Source organism: Electrophorus electricus, chromosome 4, assembly GCF_013358815.1.
Source record: "Electrophorus electricus isolate fEleEle1 chromosome 4, fEleEle1.pri, whole genome shotgun sequence".
Lineage (NCBI taxonomy): Eukaryota > Metazoa > Chordata > Actinopteri > Gymnotiformes > Gymnotidae > Electrophorus > Electrophorus electricus.
The window spans coordinates 13,166,736-13,189,012 of NC_049538.1; the positions used below are offsets into that span (position 1 = coordinate 13,166,736).

Sequence of the window (22,277 nt, forward strand, 5' to 3'; positions counted from 1 at the left end):
CTTATAAGACACTCACGTACTGAGTGTTGCCAGTTATCCGTTATTCCTGGGGTCTTTAGTCCAATTCTGCATAAAAACGTGAATACCCATATGGACTTTGTTGTTGTAGTTGTTGTTGTTTTTGTTTTGCTGTTTTTACCCTGGAGCAAAAACAATCCCATTTGGAGCTGTGAGTCTACAGCTGGCAAAGACACTCACAAGCAACTGCCGTCTGAAGCGTCATCTGATTGACCCAAGCACTCTAATCTAATAATTAAGACAGAAGCAGAGGACAGAGCGTCCCACGTTGTTTAAAACAGGCTAAAAGGGGTCTCGTGTCTTTTAATCAAGGGAGGGACAGACAGGGAGAAAGGAGGTTATAGGAGAAAGCGAGAAAGGAAGAGAATCAGAAAAATAAAATGCATTTATGCATTTAAAGCATAACGCACTGTCCCTTCTTGAAAGAAAATTAAGAATAGTAAGGGGAGGGGCAAGGGGCGGGGCAAGAGGCGGAGCAGTACCTTTAGGGATGCCAAGTCTCTGCTGTTCCTTGGTGAAGCCGCTGAACGTGGCCTTCAGGGCCTGTGACATCATCTCTTTGCTCCCTGGAGTCAGCAGAGGAACGTCTCCACATTCCAGATCTGTTACGGACACACACCCACACACACAGAATATTCGGGGTTAAATTACACCGCCAGCAATCAAGGGTACAGCCTGAAGCATTTCAGCTCCTGCAAAATAAAGACGCACATTTTGACTTTTGAAAGAGTTCGGATTTATAATTCACACATCACCAGTGACTAGCTGATGGTGACATTGTTTGACATCACACCAAAGTAGGACGTACACCGCATAAACAGCCAACCTGCACTGATCTGAGACCAGCCTAGAACTTCTGTGGCGTGACTCACGGTCATTCAGGAGTCCATTTAGTTTCAGCTCCCGTGTGTGTATCGCTCAGTTTGAGGCCTGTCTGAGTTTGGTAAGGCCGTACGACACAACACACTCTGGATCTCCTCAGCAACTGTTGGCTTCGCTGGACCCTTCAAACACTACAGCTCACCAGGTCAAGCACCGGTGCCTACCCATAACCCCAGGCTGTCCCCAAACAGCACACAGATGGGCTTCTGTCACCAGGGGCCCGTCGGCAGGGGTGAGAGGTCGTGGCTGCAGGGCAGTGATGTCAGGCCAGAACAGTCGGGCAGTGTCGGGTGGAACCGCCGTCACAGTCCGCGGGACCCAGCGGGACACAGAGCCTCCTTTGATGAGTTAAACAGAGTCCGATGACGAGCCCTGATCCAATTAGAGCGGCAGGAGGACGCATGAGGAGGAGACGCAGGGAATCCCCTCCAGGCCCAAGGAAATATCACAGAGGCTGACGGGCCTCTCTGAGTGGTGCACACAGAGCGTGTACACACACACACACACACACACACACACACACACACACACACACACACACGCGCGCGCACGCGCACGCACGCACGCGCACAATTCAGAGTTCGTGGAACGTAGGATCTTATGTGACTCACGCAGAACCTAAAAAGGAGATGTCTGACGAGCAGTGTGTCACAAAATATGACGTCAGACTTACACGATCAACCTACAGTCCAAAGTGAGAGCAAGGTCAGGAATGTATGTACGCACGTGTGTGCTCACACGAGTGTCTGCCTGCGTGTATGTGTGTGTACGCGAGTGTCTGCCTGCGTGTATGTGTGGGTGTGTGTGAGTGTCTGCGAGCGCGAGGGTGTCTAGTATCTTTTTTTTCATTGGGTCTGATTTTTAATTGACATCTGGATGCTCTGGTATCTCCACATGCTTCTCTCTATCTCTCCTTTTTCCTCTCTTCTCTCCCTCTCTCCCTTCCATCCCCCCTCCCTCTCTCCCTCCCTCCCTCCCTCCCTCCCTCCATCCTCCCCCTCTCTCTGCCCTCTCATTCTAATGTCTCCCTCTAATCATTGCTCTCTCCCTCTCTACAGATTTCTGACAGCATTACACTAAACAGCGTGTCTAAATGGATGCCAACAAGTGATTTGGCACCCATGTGTGGCTCGATCAGTATGAACGCAACCTCAACCCCAACCCCCACCCCCCCCACCCCACACACACACACACCCCCACACACCCCCCGGTCCTTAACTGAGCAATAGGGAAGCCATTCCAACGACTCTGCTCCAGGCAATTCACACGTGCGGGAAAAGAGCCCCATTTTCCCATTAACCAAAGGCAGCGTTCACCAGTCAGCCTCTCGTGAAATCCTCACAAAGCGTATGTGCGGTGCACGCATGTTTAACGACTGCTGTTCCATTTCTCCTGTCGCTTCTTTAGTTTATACATGTGTATATACACAAACACTTACGGACACACACACACACACACATTTCTTCGGCAACATCAGGGCATGATTCGGAGTGAAGATAAACACTGTGTTCGAACAGCGGGGCGCATGGTGGGTTAACGACATGCACCGGTAGCTCGGTCACCTTTGACCCCACCCGCCGTTGAAACGCCAGCAGGTAGAAGACGGCCATCTCTGTCACCCCTCTAGCTGGCACAGCTCAAAGCACAGCTCTGTGTGAGAGACAGCTGCTTGGAACGAGGGCTGGACATTGAAGTGACCGCCCTTTTATTTAATATGGACATGCTCTCACGCACTCCCTTTCTCCCCTTCACGATCGTTCTTCTTCTCGTTCACTCACTTCCTCCGTCTCGCTCACTCACTTCCTCCGTCTCACGCTCTCTCATTCTCCCATGCTCACCCTCTCAATCTCTCTCTTCTAGAACCCACAGCCTTGAGACTTCATGGCAGCCCAGACGAGACGACGCAGGTGTGGACTCATCTCGGCTGCACACGGACTCTGAAGATACTCTCTGCCACTTCCTTATTCCACAATTTATCCCATAATCTCATCATGTCTCCTGTCAGGCCGGGTGTCGGCCGGGGTCAGTGGCTTAGCACATCCATCACCATGACTGACAGTGGGGACTCACAAGTCCCAGAGCTTTGATGTCTAACCTTCACGAGGTGTCATTCGATTGACCCAAGCAGTCATATGACAGGCAGATTGAGACCCACTGAGAACCTCGTTTTGTTCCACTATAACGGAACATCTGGATAGCATCTTTGCACTGATCGTTAATCTAAACACGACTGCACAACTAATTCTTGTGTACTGTACTGAACACACAGTAAAAATGGCATCCCTTGAGTATACTATCATAAACCTTTATGATGTCTTACTGGGACAGTTCACCTAGAACGTGTGTGTGTGTGTGTGTGTGCGCGTGCGCGCGCGTGTGTGTGTGTCCTGCATTGCCCTGTGGACCAAACCAGCAGGCTCTGTGCCCAGGCCGGGGGCTGTGAAATTGAGATTATCGTAGCGGGATGCGAGCGCTTGCCCGGGGGAGTGGGGTGTGTTGGGGCGAGGGGCGAGTGATTCACCCATCTGTAATGCAAGTCCATCACGAGACAGTATGCATGAATGGAGTGCTTCAGAGGGATGACATCACCGTTGGCACGGCGACCAAGGCCCCACCCTTTGATCTGAGAGCACTCATTCATAAAGAACGCCATGCAATTGATTCAGGGGTCCAGTAACACAGTGCAGTCAGACCTCTGTCTACAGACTAAAGAGGGTACTGGATGACTGGACTTATAAATAGACTCAGGCTTTGGGTTTAATTGTGTTTACGTGTGTGTGTGTGTGTGTGTGTGTGTGTGTGTGTGTGTGTGTGTGTGTCCTAATGTTGCGTGTGTGAAAATGAGTGGGAGTGTAGCCACGCTGGCTCATGTGGGCCTTTCAAAACTCTGGAAGATATTTAAGCCTGTGAAGGCTTCAGTTGTGTCTGGTTTATTTGAGTCTATATGTCAGATTAGCATATCTCAGATTTACAATGCAGCTCTGTCTCTTGCTGTCCCACTCTGTATTTGCGGGGTTGTGTGTGAGCATCGTCTTCGTGCAGAAAGCCCAGCTCCAGTTCAAACCACAGACACACAGACAGAGACAGGGAAGGAGAGCGAGAGAAGCAGAAGCGTTTTAGAGACAGAGGCTGCATGCCCAGGGAGAATAAGAGAGAAAGAGATGAAGAGACAGAAAAACTGAGGTTTCACCCAGAGAGAAAAAGAAAGCGAGTGAGGGACCAGCAGAGTCTGCCTTTGCACTCAGTGGGGAAACTTCACTGCTCCCCATTTTCAAGAGACTCTGTAGGGGTCTGAGAGCAGGACTACAAACCCCCAACCTTCACCCACCACCCCGGGACACCTGGACGTGAGAACGCTATCAGCTATGAACGCTTGGTTACAGATCTCTATCTCTGACTTTCTCTGTGAGCATGTTAGACAGAGGCAGTAAAATCAGTTTGGGATGAAGGAGAGGCATTCACCCAGCCGGAGCAAGCTGAGGAGGGGGAATGAGGGGGACCCGGGGCAGGGGTGTGGCCCGGGGTGAGAGAGCCACTTGTTCTGCCCACTGTTTGGATTTCCATGTGAATGGGAGCGCGGACAGGGCCAGGCCGAGACAGGAATAGTAGCGGGCCACGGAAGCAGTGCCAAGCCCGGCCAGCCGGCTGGGACCACGGGCAGGGGGATCTCCCCGCTCCAGAACACTGCTGCTATTCTTAGAAGCCAAGACGCTGGATACCCCCACACACACGCACATGCGTGCGCACACACACACACACACACACACACACACTTCACTAACACCATCATTCAGGAATCACCCAGGGGATTCACATAATTATCACTGTTCTTCATGAATCAGAGGGTATGAGAACTCACCCCCCAGACTCGAGTTTATATCCCTTACTTTCAGCTTCTGGTAGCACTCCTTCCCCCTGTGCTCCACCTCTCTCCCTCTGTGACTTCTGATATTACTGCAGGATAGAAAAGAAGTCTTCCCTTACGAAAAAGCACCAGTGTGTGCAAGGTGCAATTTTTTTTTTAGGGTGCTGCAGGTCAGCGAGATATCAGTACCTTTAACCAATGTGCTGTGGCAGCGGGTTCTGCACTGCACTCTGTGCAGATGCATCGGCATGCACGGGGGGCGGCAAGCGTGCACCGCATGCACCGCACACGCACACGTTCAACTCGGAGAACCTCGAGTGTGACGACGACACGGTCGACTGGAGGCCCTGCGCACACCGTTTACACCCACCAGGCGAGCAAACTGCCAACAGTATCATCGTCATCCCCTCCCCCCCCTGCTCATGTCCTCCTCCGACGCACCGAGCCCTTCCCCACAGACCTTAAGAACACCTGACCCTGGGGGACAGAAAAGCCTGCCGAGCGAAAGAAGAGAGAAACTGTTAGATGTGTACGTTCGGTTGGGCTCAGGTTACGTTTCTGGCTGGGCAGGCCTTTGTAACACCGGACTGAGTTAGTGGGGGAAAGGGCTGTACACAATTAACGGCGCCGTGGCTAATGGTTTCTGTGTACTGCGAGGCCGTCCGAGGGCCCACAGATGCGTCTCACTAAATGAATTCCCTGCAGACCGCAGTGTTTTCATGTAACGGGCCATGCATTCTTGCCTTGTTTTACAATCATCTGTATGTGTGTGTGCGCGCGTGTGTATTCTTCAGCTAAGGCCTGAAATGCAAAGTTCCATGTTTAGAGTTTGGGTTGAAAAAAAGCCAATTAGCAACTTATCTACATGGCGGGTAGAAAGATCACAAGCAGCAGTCCTGAATGTCACGAGCTGGAAATAGAAGCCTGGAATTAGAGGCAGGCGATATGAAAGAGAAAATCTTAGATGACAGTCAGCTTACTGGAGATGGCATGTGTATCAGCCGCACTCTTTTGGCATCATCAAAGTGACACCCAACAACAAACCATTTAGGGCACATGGTTTCCATGGTAACAATGCATCGTCATGCACATCGTCATCAGTCTAGCCTGTATTCATGGAGTGGAACGGTACAAAAGTTAAAGGACACCCACGAGTTCACTGCATTTGTTTCCCGTTTTGTAGGTTCCAAAATTTGACTGAAGCACAAATGCAGCGCGTGTTAAAGCCAACCGACCGACGGACCGACGGACAGCCAAACTTCAACGCCCTCCTTTGACTGGCACTAATAAAGCGAGCTGCTAATGGCTAGCTTGGCCCGGCTCTGTGGGCCCACGTGACCCACAGCTGGTGCTGCCATGGACGCTGTGTGACGTCGAAGGCCACATCGGACCGCGAGGGGCGCCGGGAGCCTCTCCAGGGTGGGAAGAGGAGGCGCTCGCGCGACCCTGGGACGGCAGGCGGAGCCGGGGGTACGGGCGGGGATGTGACGTGCTCGCACGCGCAGGCCACGGGGGCCCTCCTCTTGGTGAGGGCTTCATGCAGAAACGGCATGATTACAAAAGCAGCTTGGAACCCCCGAGTCCAAAAACAGGTGGTCGGAGGACGAGGGGATGCTGATGGGAGGCCTGGGGCCTGGTCCTGCAGAGAAGAGCAGAGAGAGGCCCTCCGGACACCTCCGGACACCTCCGGACATACCTCTGATCTCCATAGCAGAACCCAGAGCTGCCCTCCTCGTCACAGCGACAGGCTCACGGCGCCTGCGTTGCCTAGGAGACGCCAGTAAAAACAGACGGGGGGCCTGGAGGCCGGCGCGGAGCACCGGAGACACCGACCCAGGCTGGCTTGCTTGTCTTCCAACCCCGTCTGCCACCAAGGAGGCTCGCTGGAGCCAATCAGCAGGCTTGGAGTGTGTAGGCGGAGCCAGTGACGGAGAGGGCAGATGGAGGGCTCCCGTCAGAGCTGTGACTCAGTAATTAGCCCATTACGAGCGGCTGGAGTGAGGCGACGCAGCGGCAGACAGACACCACATGAGGAACCGGGGAGCCGGAGGAAAAGAAGGGAGAGGAGCATGTGGACCACAAAGGGAAGAGATAGGGAACAAGGGATGGGAAAAAAATGAGTGGGGAAGCAAGACGTGGAGGGAGAGGGCAGGAATGACGTGCTATAAAAAGTGAGGCGGTGGGGGGGGTGGGGGGGGTCTTCGCTCGGAGACACGCCGTCAATCCTCTCGTTTTTGTTTTGGTTCTTTGCGTGGCGCGCTGGAGACGCACAGGCTGCTGAGAAGACAGCACGGTGAAAAAGAAAAGAAAAAGAAAGAAAAAAGCAAAACTGGGTCACAGACCTTGTGAGCGCGTCTGAGCGCCAACAGGTCAGCAGCTTCTCAAACCGCCATCACAGTTTCTCGTTAGAGATTATGCCACTCTGGCACACGCAGCTGTTTAGTTGTTTCTCAGGTAAACGCTCCCTTTCACGGCCAAGCATGTTTATTCTTCCCTTTAACAAGCAGTCACGAGACAGGAATCCTGAAAAGAGGAGTCATTTAGCCACGGGGGAGTCATTACGCCAGCACATGCAACCAACAAGCAAGACCGTTTCAGGTGGAGATGTGTGGCTGCAGCTCAAAGCTCAACCTTCACGATGGTGCTTCCATTCCATCGGTGTGCAGTGAACTGCATTAGTCCGTAAAACAAACTCCGCCTCCCGATTATCAGTGATGCAGGCGCAATGAAGTAGTTGACCGACAACTCTGTGCCATGCCTTACTCCTCGTTTAAAAAAAAAAAAAAAAAAAAAAAAAGACTTTCGACCCGGGCCGTTAAAATGTTCAGAGAGTGGTTCAAAAATGAGCAAGGGACTACAGGAACTACTCATTTGTTTTGTCTCACCAGCTGCTCACTTCACAGCAGTGTGGCTCACGCAGGTCCGTGTTTGCACAGCTGCCGGGCATGCCCGCAGCCCGGCTGGGAAGGTCCCACGGCGGGCCGGGCCGGGCCGGGTCGGCAGCAAGGGAACAGGCGGCCATCTCTGGGTCTTCTTATGTATCGCAAAGAACGCATGACTGGCAGACGCTGCTAGCTCTTGAAATAGCATTAGCTCATCAAATCCCAAACAGAGACGGACACAAAGCAGATTATATTTTTTATGATGGATTTAGTACGCTGTTATTAAGGGTCACAGAGCAGGCTCTATTGCTGGCGTTAGCTAGGACCACAAGGGTATTGTCAGGTTATTATGTCTCAAGGCTGCACGGTGCAACTGATGAAAACTGAAAATGTTGCTAATGCATGTCTGTGAAGTGTGTGCAAGTGTGTGTGTGTGGTTTGAGCTGATCGAGCTCAGTGTCTTAATCAGATAAAAGAGGGCAGCAGGCAGCCCACCCAGCCTTTACACATTCCTGTCACTCGGTGAACCCTGGCGTCCAACAGAGACACACACACATACACACACAGTCACATACAGAGAGAGAGCAACAATCTCTTGAAGACCTACACATTTCTGCAGCCTGAAATGAGTGGGAGGAGAGGTGATCTTTGGCATTCGCTCATGTTTCTGGTGACCCATTTGGACATATTAAGTGTTCTTTTGTCCAACATGAAAGAAGCAGCCCCGTGTACTCTTTCGGCATGCTCCGACTGTTGATGCTGCTTCATTCACTGGAGGAAGCAGAGGTTCAGGCCTGGCGCGAGACGTGGACCGAGACAACCAGGAGACAATCGCGTCCACGTGTGATCAGCACAACCCTCGGCGTGACCATAGACGCTACCTGTCCATCTCTCTGCATTGTTCTCAGCATCAGCAGTGCACCACGTGCAATTGAGTAAACACGGTCTTATTTAGGCCCCCCTGTTTAGGAACCTAAAAGTGCTCGTCTCCATTGTCTCTTCTTCCTCTATTTGTCTTCAGAATAAATTGTCTTTAAACCATCTCAGATTAACTCACAACCACTTTTTTGTGACTCCCGACTTCATTCATTTATGTTGACAATTCATCACCTTTGTGTAAACGGAAGAAGAGGGAGGGAAAGAGACAGAATATAGATGGGGAAAGAGCTTGAGAGAGAGAGAGAGAATGCCTTCAACTTCTCTTCTAAGACTAATGTAAGACTAATTTAAAACTAGCCAGAGGTCAGGAGTCCACTCATCAGCTAAGCAGACCCACAGGTGTCCTGCCTGTTACCTGTCTCCTTGTGCGTGATGTAAACCCCTAAACACCATGAGTGCACACACGCAAAATACTTTTTTCTGCACCTTCCCACACGTCTCATTCTGAGAGTCTAGTCTTTGACTCAGATGACCTACTGAGAGGGAGCCTGTGTTGTGAAATGGTTTTGCAAGACAGCGCAGCATTTTGGCAACTTCAATGTGACTATCAGCATTTTTTTTTCTTAATAGCATACGAGTGTGTTTCCCTGTGCTTGATAAAGCATGTGTGCATGTGTGCGCATGTGTGTATGTGCACGTGAGCGCGCGTGTGTGTGTGTGTGTGTGTGTGCGCGTGTGTGCGCCTGTGTATTATATAGAGATTCATATCTCACACCCAGGCAGGAGTCAGTTTTCAGTTTGACACAGGTTTCCATGATGTACAGCTGGTGTGTGAGAGTAAATTGTGTGTGTGTGTGTGTGTGTGTGTGTGTGTGTGCGCACGCGCATGCGTACATGTGTGACAGATACATAGGCGCACAGAGAGAGAGAGAGAGAGAGAGAGAGAGAGAGAGAGAGAGAGAGAGAGAGAGAGAGAGAGAGAGAGAGATTATAACAGTCAGCATTTACTCTCAGGAAATAAAGATGTGGCTGCTGAACTCGGTCCACCCCCTGACCGAGCAGAAACAAGGTCAGATTCTAAAAGTGCATTGGACGAATGTACAACAGGGCTAAGGCTATATTCACCCTCTCTCACTAACACACACACACACACACACACACACACTCCCTCTTTCTCAGCATTAACCAGCCTGCACACTCATCACCTCATCCCTGGGATCTCCAGTCTCCTGCTGGGGCCATGAGTGGGAGGATGATCATGCTGACGGCTTAAAGCCACACTGCCGGCCCTGCCTGCGCCCAGGACATACACACACCCCTCCGCCCGCCTGCCTCCACCCACACACGCCACCTTGGGACACTGGCGTGATGTGGTACGAATGGTTTTTGAAGCATAATCGTGACATGTACAGTTCTGTCAGCACTGGCCAATGGGGGCGCCGGCGGGGGTCGTTGGAGCGAGAGAGGAGCGCAGACAAACACGTGCTGAAATGGAAACTTAGATATGCAGTAATGATATCTGTTTTTAAGGGGAAAGTAGCCCTGTAGGTAGTCTTATAGAGCCGTGGATGACATAACTGTTGCTGTCAGAAACAGCCTTTGACGGAAACGCTCAAAAAACAAGCAAGACCCGCAACCCGTAAACTTTGCATGCACAGTGCGGTATTATGTAAGTCACCGCTACATTGTCATTAACTCTGATACCAACGCCCGACCCAACCCCCCGCACGCAACTTTACAACATACCGTTACAAACGCACTGATGCACGGACTTTTAAGAAATACTGTTATCCGAATCACATACACTTACATCAATGAACATTTATTTCCGAAAATTATACAACATCGCTCCCCCAGTTAGGCTGGTTTGCAGTTCCTGCACCCTGAGAGGCAATAAATAATTGATAGGCACATCTGGAGCGCTTCATAGAAAGCACTGTGTTCTGAGCTACGTGGGGTTGCGCGCTGTTCCAACTGTCATCGTGAACACTCACCGAAACATGGTTTAGATGCCCAGATAAATGAGCCCATTTAATAAACCGCATCGAGCAGCCCACACGCGAAGACCTCTAACGGGTCAAGTCAGCGCAAAAGTTAGTCAGCACGAATGACTTGTACACAGAGGCTTGCGAAAAACGGTCATCGACCATCAGCATCAAACCGTCCGAAACGATTGTAAATAACAACAACAATAATAATAATAATAAAATAAACAACAACATAAACATTTCCTTCACTCACCGTCCACTTTTTCAGATTTTATTATAGTTAACGTCGGCTTCATATCGACAGCTGCCGTCATGGTCTTGCATTCAGTGTGCTCGGTAACGGTTTTGTTTCCCTCGCTATTATAGGTCCACACACAACGCAACAACTCGCACTCCTTCGGGTCCGCTGTGGATTCAACTTACTGAAGAAAACATTAAAAATATCCTTGTCCTTTATTTCCCCCCCCAGTAATGATATCCTATTTCTCAAACTTCTCTTTCGTTCTCCCTCTCTCCTGTCCCCTCTCTCTCTCTCTCCCCCTTTTCTCTGTCTCTCTCTCTCTCTTTCTCTCTCTCTCTCTCTCTCTCTCTCTCTCTGCCGTTCCCCTTTCTCTCACTCAATCTTTCAATCCCTCTCTCCTTCTCTCTACCTCCGCCGGGGCGTTGCTGTTCGCCTCGGCGCGGAAGAGGCAGACGACGCCGTGAATGGGCGGCGTCAAGAACGATTCACGATTCAATTACATTCCTTTCTGCTCTTATTGTTACATTTTCGTGTTCTGTCAAGAGGGACCCATATACAACCATCACGTTTGCCCCAACACCCCCCTAAAAAAAAAACAAAAAAAAAGCTTTTGGTAGTTATTTTAGACGCATGGCTGTCATTAGTTCTGAGAACTTTCCTGACTGCTTTTACGCACTACCATGTACTCGATTAAAGACAGGAGGAAGATGTTGGCACAGAGGGCGATTTCACAAAGAAACAGAAGTCACATCGTGTCCATACTCACGGTGAACAGCGTTGAGCAATCTGAAAAACTCACCAACAACAACAAAAATTTCTAACTACAGTGATGCAATCGACATTGCTTGCTCAACTTGTGATATCACTAATAGTACACACACATAAATCATTATTTGTTATTCTAGTGGTACTCTATGCCAAACCACATATACATCTCATCTCCTAACTCCACCATCAGTCTATTTGTAAACCATGTTAAATACACCACAAAAAGGATGTTAACAATTCCTCTCTTTCCCCAAACCCCAACACGTCTGTGTTTGCACTTATTGGAAATACATCAGTAATAACCTTCAGTGAAACAGCCGTCTGGCTGCGAGTGTGTGACTGTCCTGGGGCTAACGAGGGCCCTCGTATCGCCGGCCCAAACCTCATAAACACCTCCAAGAGCTTCCTGTCCTCCTCCACTAGATCAATACCTTCAGCATTCTTACAGGGGGGCTTCTAACCGTGACCATAATCTGGCTCCGTCAGAGCTGTGTGGATGTGTACGCCACCGTTGAGCCACCATCACAATTGTTTCGCTCTTCTTCTTTTAGGATGTAGTTAGGGGACTCCATTACACCATTGTGGCCATTTACAAAAACCTGCCTAACTCGCCTTTTCACCATCGCATCTGTCGTTTTCTGCCTTTCCAAGGGGACATGGAGGGGTGTAAGATTCAACCGAGAGACCCGGAACAAACTCAGGGTGAATTGGCCGAGACGCTGCCCATCACTGTCCATGGCTGTGGCACACGGAGCTGGAGATGGAGAGAGGGGGAGAGGACCGGTGTGTACACTGCCACTAAGTTAATTAGCTGCCATGGTAACGGACTGCCATCCCAATCGTCACGCGCAGATCAGCTCACTTCCCAAGTGGAATCTGACGGTCCCGATGGCCGCGAGAGGGGCTGCCGGAAAAGGTTCGTCCGCGCCGGGACGGTTGAGCGCGAATGCACTCCTTCTTCCGTTTTAAATCAGAGGCCTTTTCTTGGCAGCAGGCTGGCGTGGACAGTAAGTACAGAGCCAGCCGGCAGATCGGTTACTCAGACTAACCCTGTTACGCCGGTCAATACCGGCTGCTCTCTCCGAGAGGCGGCCCGGATTGCGCCACCCACCTCCAAATGGATCAGAGGGAGAGGGGAGCCGACGTTATTGATCAGCTATGGATTTTTAAACAGGGATCCCTCAGCGCGCTGCCCATTAGGCTGTCTGGATAGCGTTTCAGATGACAGATATGAGTGATCGGTGCAGGCTTCCGGAGCTTTGCAGGGGGCTTCTGCGGTTTGGGCCTCGCGAGAACCCATCGAGTCTGTCGAGCTGGAGGAGGGCAGAGAAAGGGCTCTTACTCCGCGTGCTCCACGCCCCCCCCACCTTCAGTCACTCGTTTTCTCATTCACTCATTCACTCATTCACTCGTTCTCTCCCTCCTCCTCTTGCCAGACTTCTTTGTTTTGCTCCTAATGAGCTCCTTGTATAGTCTTTAAAAGGACAGGCAAGGCTCCTCAATGCCCAGGGGCCGCCATTAAGTCTAATGGGGTTGCTGACTAATATCATAGGCAGGGCTCGCTGAGTGGAGTTTTTCTCTTTATGGGAGATGGCCGGTGGGGGGATGAGGAATCAACTTGCAGTCTGTCATTTTTTCCATGTTGCTTTGATGTGATGGAAGTTCTTTCTGAGCAACTGGACATCAATGCCACAAGAGCCTGTGAGTGGGACACTGCAGCAGTGAGTTAGCGCTAGTGACAGAGGGGGCCCTGCTCACGTATGTGTCACATTTTCCCAGCCAAGCTGTAGCTTTCCAAAGCAATACATATCTAAATAATTAGTTGAGAGATGTGAAAAGTCTCTGAAAGGATGGGAAAAAATTCCAGAATCACACTCATGGCAGCGGGAGCTTCAATTCTACATCACCAGCACCATCACCACGATCTTGAACATGCAGTTTGTTTCATTCCTAACTAGTTTGTGGAGAATTTGGAACATGGAAAACTCCCGACTTCGGGATGCACTCACTACTGGCTTGAGGGAATTCCGGGTTGATTCACAAATCTGAAATTCATTCATCCTCCAACCCGGACTACCTCTCCCAACTCGCAAGGCTGTTGATTCCCCAAAACAAAGCTGTCGCCGGGATACAGCCATGGAAAAAACACATTGCCTGCCCCCCCCCGCCACCGTCAGGACTGGACTGTGTGGGAACAAACCCAGAGGAGAAGAGGCAACAGCCGCTAGTCGTGTGAGCATCTGCCCAGCAGTCTCCCAGTGGCTCAGGCCGGATCCAGGACTGGCGGAGACTACCTCTGCGGAAGGTTTGAACGTCTACCTTTCTCATCCTAGGTGTGCCGTTGTCATGGTTTCACCACTTAGGAGATATGAAACCAGAAGCTGATGTCTGCTGCTGTGTGCAAGCGTGGCAACGAAGCTGGTTGGTGCAGTCGAGCACGTCAGCAGGTCACCAACGCACAGGCCTACAGCCAAACACAGACATTATTCACACGTTATCCAGAGCTTGGTGAGGTACAAAGAAGCTCTGAGCAAGTGGACGCACAGTGACATTTGAACTTGTGTGCAAGATTAACATTGATCTTATTCTGACACTAAAAACAACATGGACAGAATGGGAATGAGCCCACACAAAATTGCTAAATTAATAATAAATAAATAAATAAAATAAATAATTAAAAAAAAGTCAATCAAGTAATACATAGAGAAGTACGACAGTGTTAAAAAAAACAAAAAAAACAACTGTTTTAAGTGACTAACAATTAATGAGGCAAAGGAGGACACACACACACACACACACACACACACACACACACACACACACAAGATCCATATTTTCCATCTAAGGACATCAGCAGCCACCTCACCCCACTGGGAGCTCCTGAGCTCCTGCAACGGCAGGGGGCTTTGAAGAGGCAGTCTTGGACCCCTGCTGCCCCGGCACACAGGGGAAGGCAGGCTGAACAAAGACGCAGCTCTTTCAGAGCAATTAGCGCCGCTAAAATGGCCATCTCTCTCCTCCATTAGCTCCACCACGTGTCTGCCCATTCACCCCATTGTGGAACTAATTCAATTACATCGGCCTAGTCTCCCTCCTCCTCTCCCCGTGTCCACCCTCCGGGCATCTGCTAGGACTCTGTTAATCTCCCTCACACACACACGCACACACGCACACACACACACACACACACACACACACACACACACACACTCCCTCACACACACTCACTCCCACACGCACACTCACTCCCTCACACACACACACACACACACTCACTCACACACTCACACACTCACACTCACTCACACTCACACACACGCACACACACACTCCCTCACACACACACTCCCTCACACACACACTCCCTCACACACGCGCACACACACTCACACACGCGCACACACACTCACACACGCGCACACACACTCACACACACTCACACTCACACACACTCACACACACTCACACTCACACACACTCACACACACTCACACACACACACACACACTCACACACACACACACACACACTCACACACACTCACACACACTCACACACACACACACACACACACTTGTCCCCAAGAGCTCACAATCTCCTTGGTACTCCCAGTCATTGATTTGACAAGTCAAGGGCTAGGATCATAATGAATATTTTATATAATGCAGGAATGTGTGCGAGTGTGTGCACGCGCGCACACACACACACACACACACACACACAGTGCCAAGACATACGACACCCCATATGAATTGAGAATATCTTGTTTCTCTTCTGTCTCTATACTGTAACAGCAACAGACCCAAACCAGGTATTATTCCCCCTATTTAGTATATGCTGTAATGAAATGTAATGCTCCTCCATAAATAAATACAAGATTCGAAATGAAGACAAAATTGTCTTCAACAGGAACTTGAGAATAATTTCATCATTAGAAGTTTGATATAGCGTTCACTCAGAATTACTAATGTGATTCATAAACAGCACCATCTCACACTCTTTATGGGGCTAAACAATTCCTTCTCATCACCTTGCACAATATTTCATTTTCTCTCTCTCTCTCTCTCTCTCTCTCTCTCTCTCTCTCTCTCTCTCTCTCTCTCTCTCTCTCTCTCTCTCTCTCTCTCTCATATTTTGTTTTATAGGCGGGGGAAGTGTGTGCGGAGCTGATTAGCATCGCTGTTTCCTTCTTTCCCATAACCCCCAGACCCCCGCCGGCTGCCTGTTTACTTTAAGCCACAAAAAAAAAAAAAAAAAAAAAAAAAAAAATGGCCCTTCACTCAGGAGGACGTGCCTCATCGGAGGAACCTACGCCCCACTCCCCCAAAGACACACACACACACAAACGTTCGCTCAACCAGACACCACACCAGTATACACACCTACACATACACACAGCACTCCCCAGCATCAGCCTGCAAGTTTCCTGATCCAGCTGTCAAATCCCATCTCGTAAGGAGCAGGTCAGCATATCACAGCTGTTAGCATGGCATCCAGGCACGCACGCACACAGACACACACACAGACACACTGGAGTTGGCAGTTTTGGGACCAAAAGCCCATTATACATGCATCAATTTAACGGATGAAAGTATGTGTCTTCAGTGGGCATCAAACACATCACCTGTGTCTGTGGTTGGGAGACGCACACATGTGTGTGTGCCTGTGCGCGCGTGCATGTGTTTGAGAGAGAGAGAGAGAGAGAGAGAGAGAGAGCGCACTGGTGCAGTGTTCTAGGAGAGCATGTGTGTGAGCGGGTGTTTAGTGTGGAGGCCCAGCATACTGGAGGCCTGGTGTAAACATTACAGCAGCATGGAGCATGCTAGGAAACAAAGACTATGGGCATGGATGGCTGTTACCAAGACACATCCTTTACATCTGGCCTACACACAGACAATATGCACGTGCACGTGCACGCACTACAAACGATCGACCTGTTAACTATGAACCGAAATGCAATGACACTGTGTGACATGAGTCAGACCAAAGTGGAGCATAGCATGCAGTTCACACACGCATCACAGGAGCAGTTTAGAGTGTGTGATCTGGTTTTAAGTGCCTGCACCTGCCACAGCAGTGGGTAACGTCACAACACACACACACACACTCACCCCAACAGTGAGTGAGCATGCGTATTCCACAACACACCTGGAAAATGAAAAGAGGTGGCCATTTTCCAGCATGCCCCAATGTTACAGTCACCACAGGCCCATTTGTGTCCTCTAATTATGTGCCTCTTGCACTAAAAATATATAATATATGTATATTTCACCTTCTTTCATTTCCTGCCTACGCAGAAATGTGTCACAGATTAATTATGCACCACGTCAGCCCACCTACAGAAATATGAAAGACCCCCCACCCCTCCCTCCCCTCACTCGCCAAAATGTTCAAAGCCACAGAGGAAGGCGTAATCCACGCCCAAGCGCAAAGTCAAATCGGTGGCGGCCGACACGAGCATGCGCCGGAACATTCCCCGGATGTTCCCCAAACATCCTCAAAAAATAAAAACCCTGCATCCCCTTCTCAACATGGTTAAGGACCTTCTACCGTCACTGGGCCGTCATCCGTTGGCACGACGTTGGGGAACAAATTCCCACAGTTCTGCATAAATGCTTCTTAAAGCCCAGGGAATCTGGGGAATTATTACCTGAGGAGTTACTTTTTAACGTCTGTGCGTCTGCTTGGCCGCCGAGGCCCCAGGAGGTCGGTGGCAGTTGCTGCCGCCCCGTTTCAGTTTCACTAAGCGCTCCAGCGGCAGCCCAACGGTTCCTGGTTTTGGTGGTCGGGCTGTCGGGGCACGTGCGCCTGTTTCCACGTCTCGCGCGCCAGCCTCCACCCATTCATTTCCCAGTTTCGTCTTTGCTCAAATCACACCTCACGTTCCTGCCAAAGGCCTTGAACAGACCACAGGACCCAAGCGCAAGATTTGCATGTCCTGTGTCAGGTTTCCTGCACGTTTTCAGGTTTTGTGTAATATAACTTTTATTTCTAAACACATTGAAGACAAAGGTTGTTGACCAAAATGTTGTATGGAGTCAGTAGTTTAGTTTAGGAGGGGATCTCATTGAAGATTTCAGGGAAAAACAGGGTCACCTCATGCATTTCTGAGAGAAAAGTTCAAGAAAACTTTTTTTTTTCCTTTTTCCATTTGATATTGTTTGTGTACATATGCTGGGAGTGATTGAGGCTGTGTGTGTGTGTGTGCGTTAAGCAACAAACATCAGCAAACCCCATCATCCCTGAGCGGGCTCTGCTCCGCTCGGGCTCCCATGGGGGTGCAGGGCTTGGGAAAATGGCAGCCACTGTTGGACCCCTGTGCCCTTGTATCCTGCTCGGGAGGTGACGGAGAGGAGCTGGTGCCTGAATCTCAACCCACACACACACACACACACACACACACACACACACGCACGCCTGTGCATACAGACATGCACACAAACTCTCAAGCACACGCACAAATATACACATTCAAACAGTTACGCACACACGCACACACACACACGCGCACGCACGCACACACACACGCACACACACACCCCATGTGTCACTGTCCCTGCTACATCATGGTGAAATCAGGGAGGGCGATGTCAAGTAGAGGCGGTACACTGGGAGGAATGTTCCCACTTTAAATAAACGACAGAAGAAGAAAGTCGGAGCCTAAAACATGCAGGGTATGTGCACACTGTGTTCACCAGCAGCCCTCCCCAGCACATCACTCCACATGCTTTCTGTCTCACACACACACACACACACACACACACACAATGGGCAGAGAGAGCACTGCTCCCTGGGGGGACGCTACGGACACTGACCCCTGAGTGATGCCTTTTCCAGATGCCTTCTTGTCTCTTACTCAAAAGTGTGTGTGTGTGTGTGTGTGTGTGTGTGTGTGTGTGTGTGTGTGTGTGTGTGCACGCAGTCATTTCATACACCCACACAAAGGCCTCTGTTTGCCATGAACAATATACTGCTCTATGCTTTAGAATGACAAGAGTGACCTAATAGTGAACATGGACTTCAGCTGTGTAGCAATTCAAAGGAGAGCGAAGGACTATTTTATTGCACATTAGAACATGTCTTTTTGTGTTTATGGCCCAAAGGTGACAATGCCCCTGACGCAGTTAGGAAAGAAAAAGAAGACTATTTTACATTACTGTTTAAGAAGAGCAGTCAACAAATAAGATAAGGCCATTTTATGAAATCGAGTCAATGGATGATAAGCTGAAGCTATTTATGAAGAGCAGTCAATGAAACCTAATTAGTGGGTCAGCAATGAAAGGATAAATGTTTATGAAGGTTAAATGATTGTCGCCTGTTTGCCATCTCATTCACCATCCATCCTCCCCTCCTGCACAACACACACACACACACACCAGGTTCTTACCGTTGGGGCAGAAATCAGGGCTATTGGGTACCTCCTGCAGGGTGATGTCATGGATGTACAACGGTCGGGTAGGGGGTGCATACTGGGGTTGGCAGACCCCAGGGAGATGACTCGGTGTTACCATAGAAACCGCCACCCTGCCAGCCTGTCTCTGCGAGAGCGTAGAAAGACAAACATACAGTAAGTATCACGAGCCCGCCACCTTCTGCGCAGACACAATCAGGTGCCTTCAGCCTCCCGTGCGGCTCTCGCAACTGTGACAGTTAAGACGCTACCAAAAGCCTCATCCACGCCAGACAACCTCATTTCACTGTGCAAAACACTAAGAAGCAAAGATCTGAATGAGTCACTGTGTCTGAGAGCTCCCTCATTCACAGGCACGGCGCAGCAGCAAACGGCGCAAGTGCTTGGGTTTTCGCTCGCGAATTCCCCTGTGTGGCCTAAGGGAGCTTGAATTTCTGTTGAACTTGCGCATTTGAGCAGCGTTTTTTATCCCTTTGATCTCAATGGGGTGCTGATGTCAGGCCAGAAAAGGGGGAAGTCAGAGAGAGAGAGAGAGAGAGAGAGAGAGAGAGAGAGAGAGAGAGAGAGAGAGAGAGTGAATAAGAGACAGAGAGCGAAAGACAGAGACATAAAAGAGTTACAGGCCTCTGCTGTCTGTACTGGTTTGATAGAAATACAGCCGAAACAGGGCAGTGCACTGGCAGACAGGCGATGTAGATATAAGCACTATTCTCCCGGAAATTCCCACAATCTAAACATGCATCTAGTGGACGAATCATCCGTCCACACCACCAAATCAGTGTCCTCTGCTCTGAGAGCACACCACACAGAATCATGTGAGCACAACACGAACGCAGAAAGTGGCTTGATGAGAATTGAAACCACTCAGAAGTGAATTTGTTTTTGTGAGCACAGCAGAGCTGAAAAGCAGCATTTAGGAGACATGTGAATCACCTCACCATCAGAGACCACACACTACCTGCCTTGGGTCTGTTCCTATTTTCAATGGAGTTGGCACACTGAACATTGCAGATACTTTTTTTAATAGTCAGTGTAAACTAAATATGTCTAATAAATATAAATAAATCATTATTCATCTCTTAAGCTCCAACCTTATTATTTAGCTTTGACTCTTGTAATGTAATTCATTAACTGATGGGAGTTATCCATTAGCTGTTTTAAAACTGACAGAACAGGTTTTGTCGTTACAACGATGAAAAAAGTGTTAGCCCCCACCACCCGACCCTTTGAGAGGCCATATTTGTGTTGTGAATATAGCCGTTTGAAACTGAAAGTAGCAGAGGGCTTCCCTGCACGAGGACGTCCAGTGGTCACTCCTGGTAAAGAACAGATTTCAAACACTCTTCTGTCCTTTCTGCCTGCCTGCCTGTTAAGTGTTGTCTGGTAGCAGCAGCTGGACTCCATTAGAGGACCCCTGCTGGAATGGGGGGGGGGGGCATTTTCGGCCTGTCGTCATACTCATTATTTGTACGCTGTCCTGGAATCTGAGAACGCAGGAACTCCAGAACGCCGGAACTCCAGAACGCCGGAGCCCAGCTCGGCAGTGAGAGAGGAATGGGGCGTGAGGTTGCCTGGAGGACCGCCCATCTGGTAATGCTGAAGCAGGGGCCTACATTAATCAGCCTAAGCTCCGTCTGTGGCTTTAGGTTGCCACGCGATGGCAATATCAGCATCGGCGCCCTGGAGAGGGATTTACGGGGTAGAGGGTGGCCGCAGAGAGTCAGCCAGGGCGTTGGCCCCTCTCATCCCCTCCCGTCCCCTCCCACCGAGACAGGATGCTCAGAAATCAGCAGTGAAATCAGAAGCACTAACGATCTGATTGCCGAGAGCTGGTGACGCACTCAAAGCTGTCAGCGAGGCAATCTTCTCGTCAGCCCTTCGCCGGTGCAAAGAATAGAACGGATGCTTTGTTTAGCCTTCCCTGCACTTTCCCCAGAGTGCATTTCAATACTAAATAGGTTTGAAAGAATGAAACTACACACGCTCAAAGAGAATATAAGCACCTGTCGATGAATACACTTACAGTGAATTAGGACACCCACCACACCACTCACTGTATATTATAATCTTCTTTATCCTTTTAATATATTTACTGTTTTTACTAAATTTTGTTTCATCTAGCTCTTATACATCTATAATACATCTTATACATCTATATCTTTTAGTGGCCCATTTTAAAACTTTTATTATTATTTTGTTAATTATAAGCATTATAACCATTATTGTCATGTTAAGTTCTAAACTTTGCTTTGGCCGAATTGTGTCTGATAGACTCATGAACTGAACTGAACTGAACAGCACAGCCCAAAGTGTGCAGGGCTGTCTCCGTGCTTGGTCTGCATTGTTAACGACCCTACTGATGACACAGACAAACCTACTGTCTGGTTCTCTCTGTCCAACTGTCTCCGTCTGTCTCTCTCTCACGGAGGGACCGAGAGAAGCCGAATGGGAGAGGAGAAAGCACCCGCCTCCATCTCTGCTCCATGTAAATTCATGAGCCCGGTGGATGGCACCCCTGCTGTAGCCTCCACAGAGTGCTCATCTCAATTTCAAAAGGTGCGAGGCACACGCGTGCGCTGGTTCCGAGCCCCCAGCCCTAGCACGTGCCAGCCGGGTCGGACGCCGATTAGCATGTGACCCGCCCGGGCTCCTCGGCGCCGAGCACCCACTCCGGTCGAGGCTGTGCATACTGATGGCTGAATGTCTTGTGTGTGCTGCGATCGCCAGCCTTTCGCTCGGCTTGCCTGCCCCACCGACACCCCCCCTCGCCCCCGGTTCTGCCACAGAACGACCGAAGGTGGCCTCTCACCGGGCCAGCACCCGGATGGGTGACCTGCCTTAACCCTGCTGACCTCACCATGCAGCCAGCGAGCGTTTTAGAGGAGGTAAACGTCGATTAAACATTATTTCCCTCTTTTTTTTGTACATCTCCTTCTTTATACTTTGGCCTTCGCTCTTCCGAAGAAAGGCTTCATGGCAGTTGTTCCTTTTGGAGGGTGGATTGCGTGATGCCTGTGGTTTCACATTCATTTAATGGCACTGGCCCCAAGCTGACCTGCGCCTCTGAACTGTGATAAAGCAGTATTAGACAGTGGCGCATGTGTAACAGGGGCCTTCATAAATACCCAGTAGCAGAATGGATGCAGCCAGAGTGCAGAGCTGCCATCCTCATTCACTCAGATGAGGTTTATATTAGCATATACTGGCTGAACAAAGACTGCACATACATAAGCAGAAATGGAATTACCTGCAACAGAATTACCTGATGAATGTGACTGAATTTTAGAAACCAAACAATAAATACTATGACAAAAAGACAAAGGAACTCTCTTCTCTTGTTCAT

At 49.8% G+C, this 22,277-nt stretch overlaps 1 protein-coding gene and 1 long non-coding RNA gene across 4 annotated transcripts in view; one reads left to right on the forward strand and one right to left on the reverse strand.

The window, feature by feature from the left end:
* Positions 1-3,181, forward strand: part of LOC113577443 — a 39,241-nt gene extending 36,060 nt beyond the window's left edge. The window contains exon 3 of the long non-coding RNA XR_003410628.2: positions 2,761-3,181. This is a non-coding gene — a long non-coding RNA (uncharacterized LOC113577443). The remainder of the gene's footprint in view (positions 1-2,760) is intronic.
* Positions 1-22,277, reverse strand: part of ets1 (v-ets avian erythroblastosis virus E26 oncogene homolog 1) — a 33,832-nt gene that overhangs the window by 8,903 nt on the left and 2,652 nt on the right. For 2 of the 3 annotated variants that reach the window (XM_027010087.2, XM_027010088.2), the window contains exons 3-4: positions 18,911-19,061; positions 501-620 (exon numbers count right to left, since the gene is read on the reverse strand). In XM_027010087.2, coding sequence (XP_026865888.2) covers positions 501-620; positions 18,911-19,061 — 271 coding nt within the window. Of the gene's footprint in view, positions 1-500; positions 621-10,767; positions 11,072-18,910; positions 19,062-22,277 lie in introns of those variants that run through there. The other variant, XM_027010089.2, reaches the window with a different exon arrangement.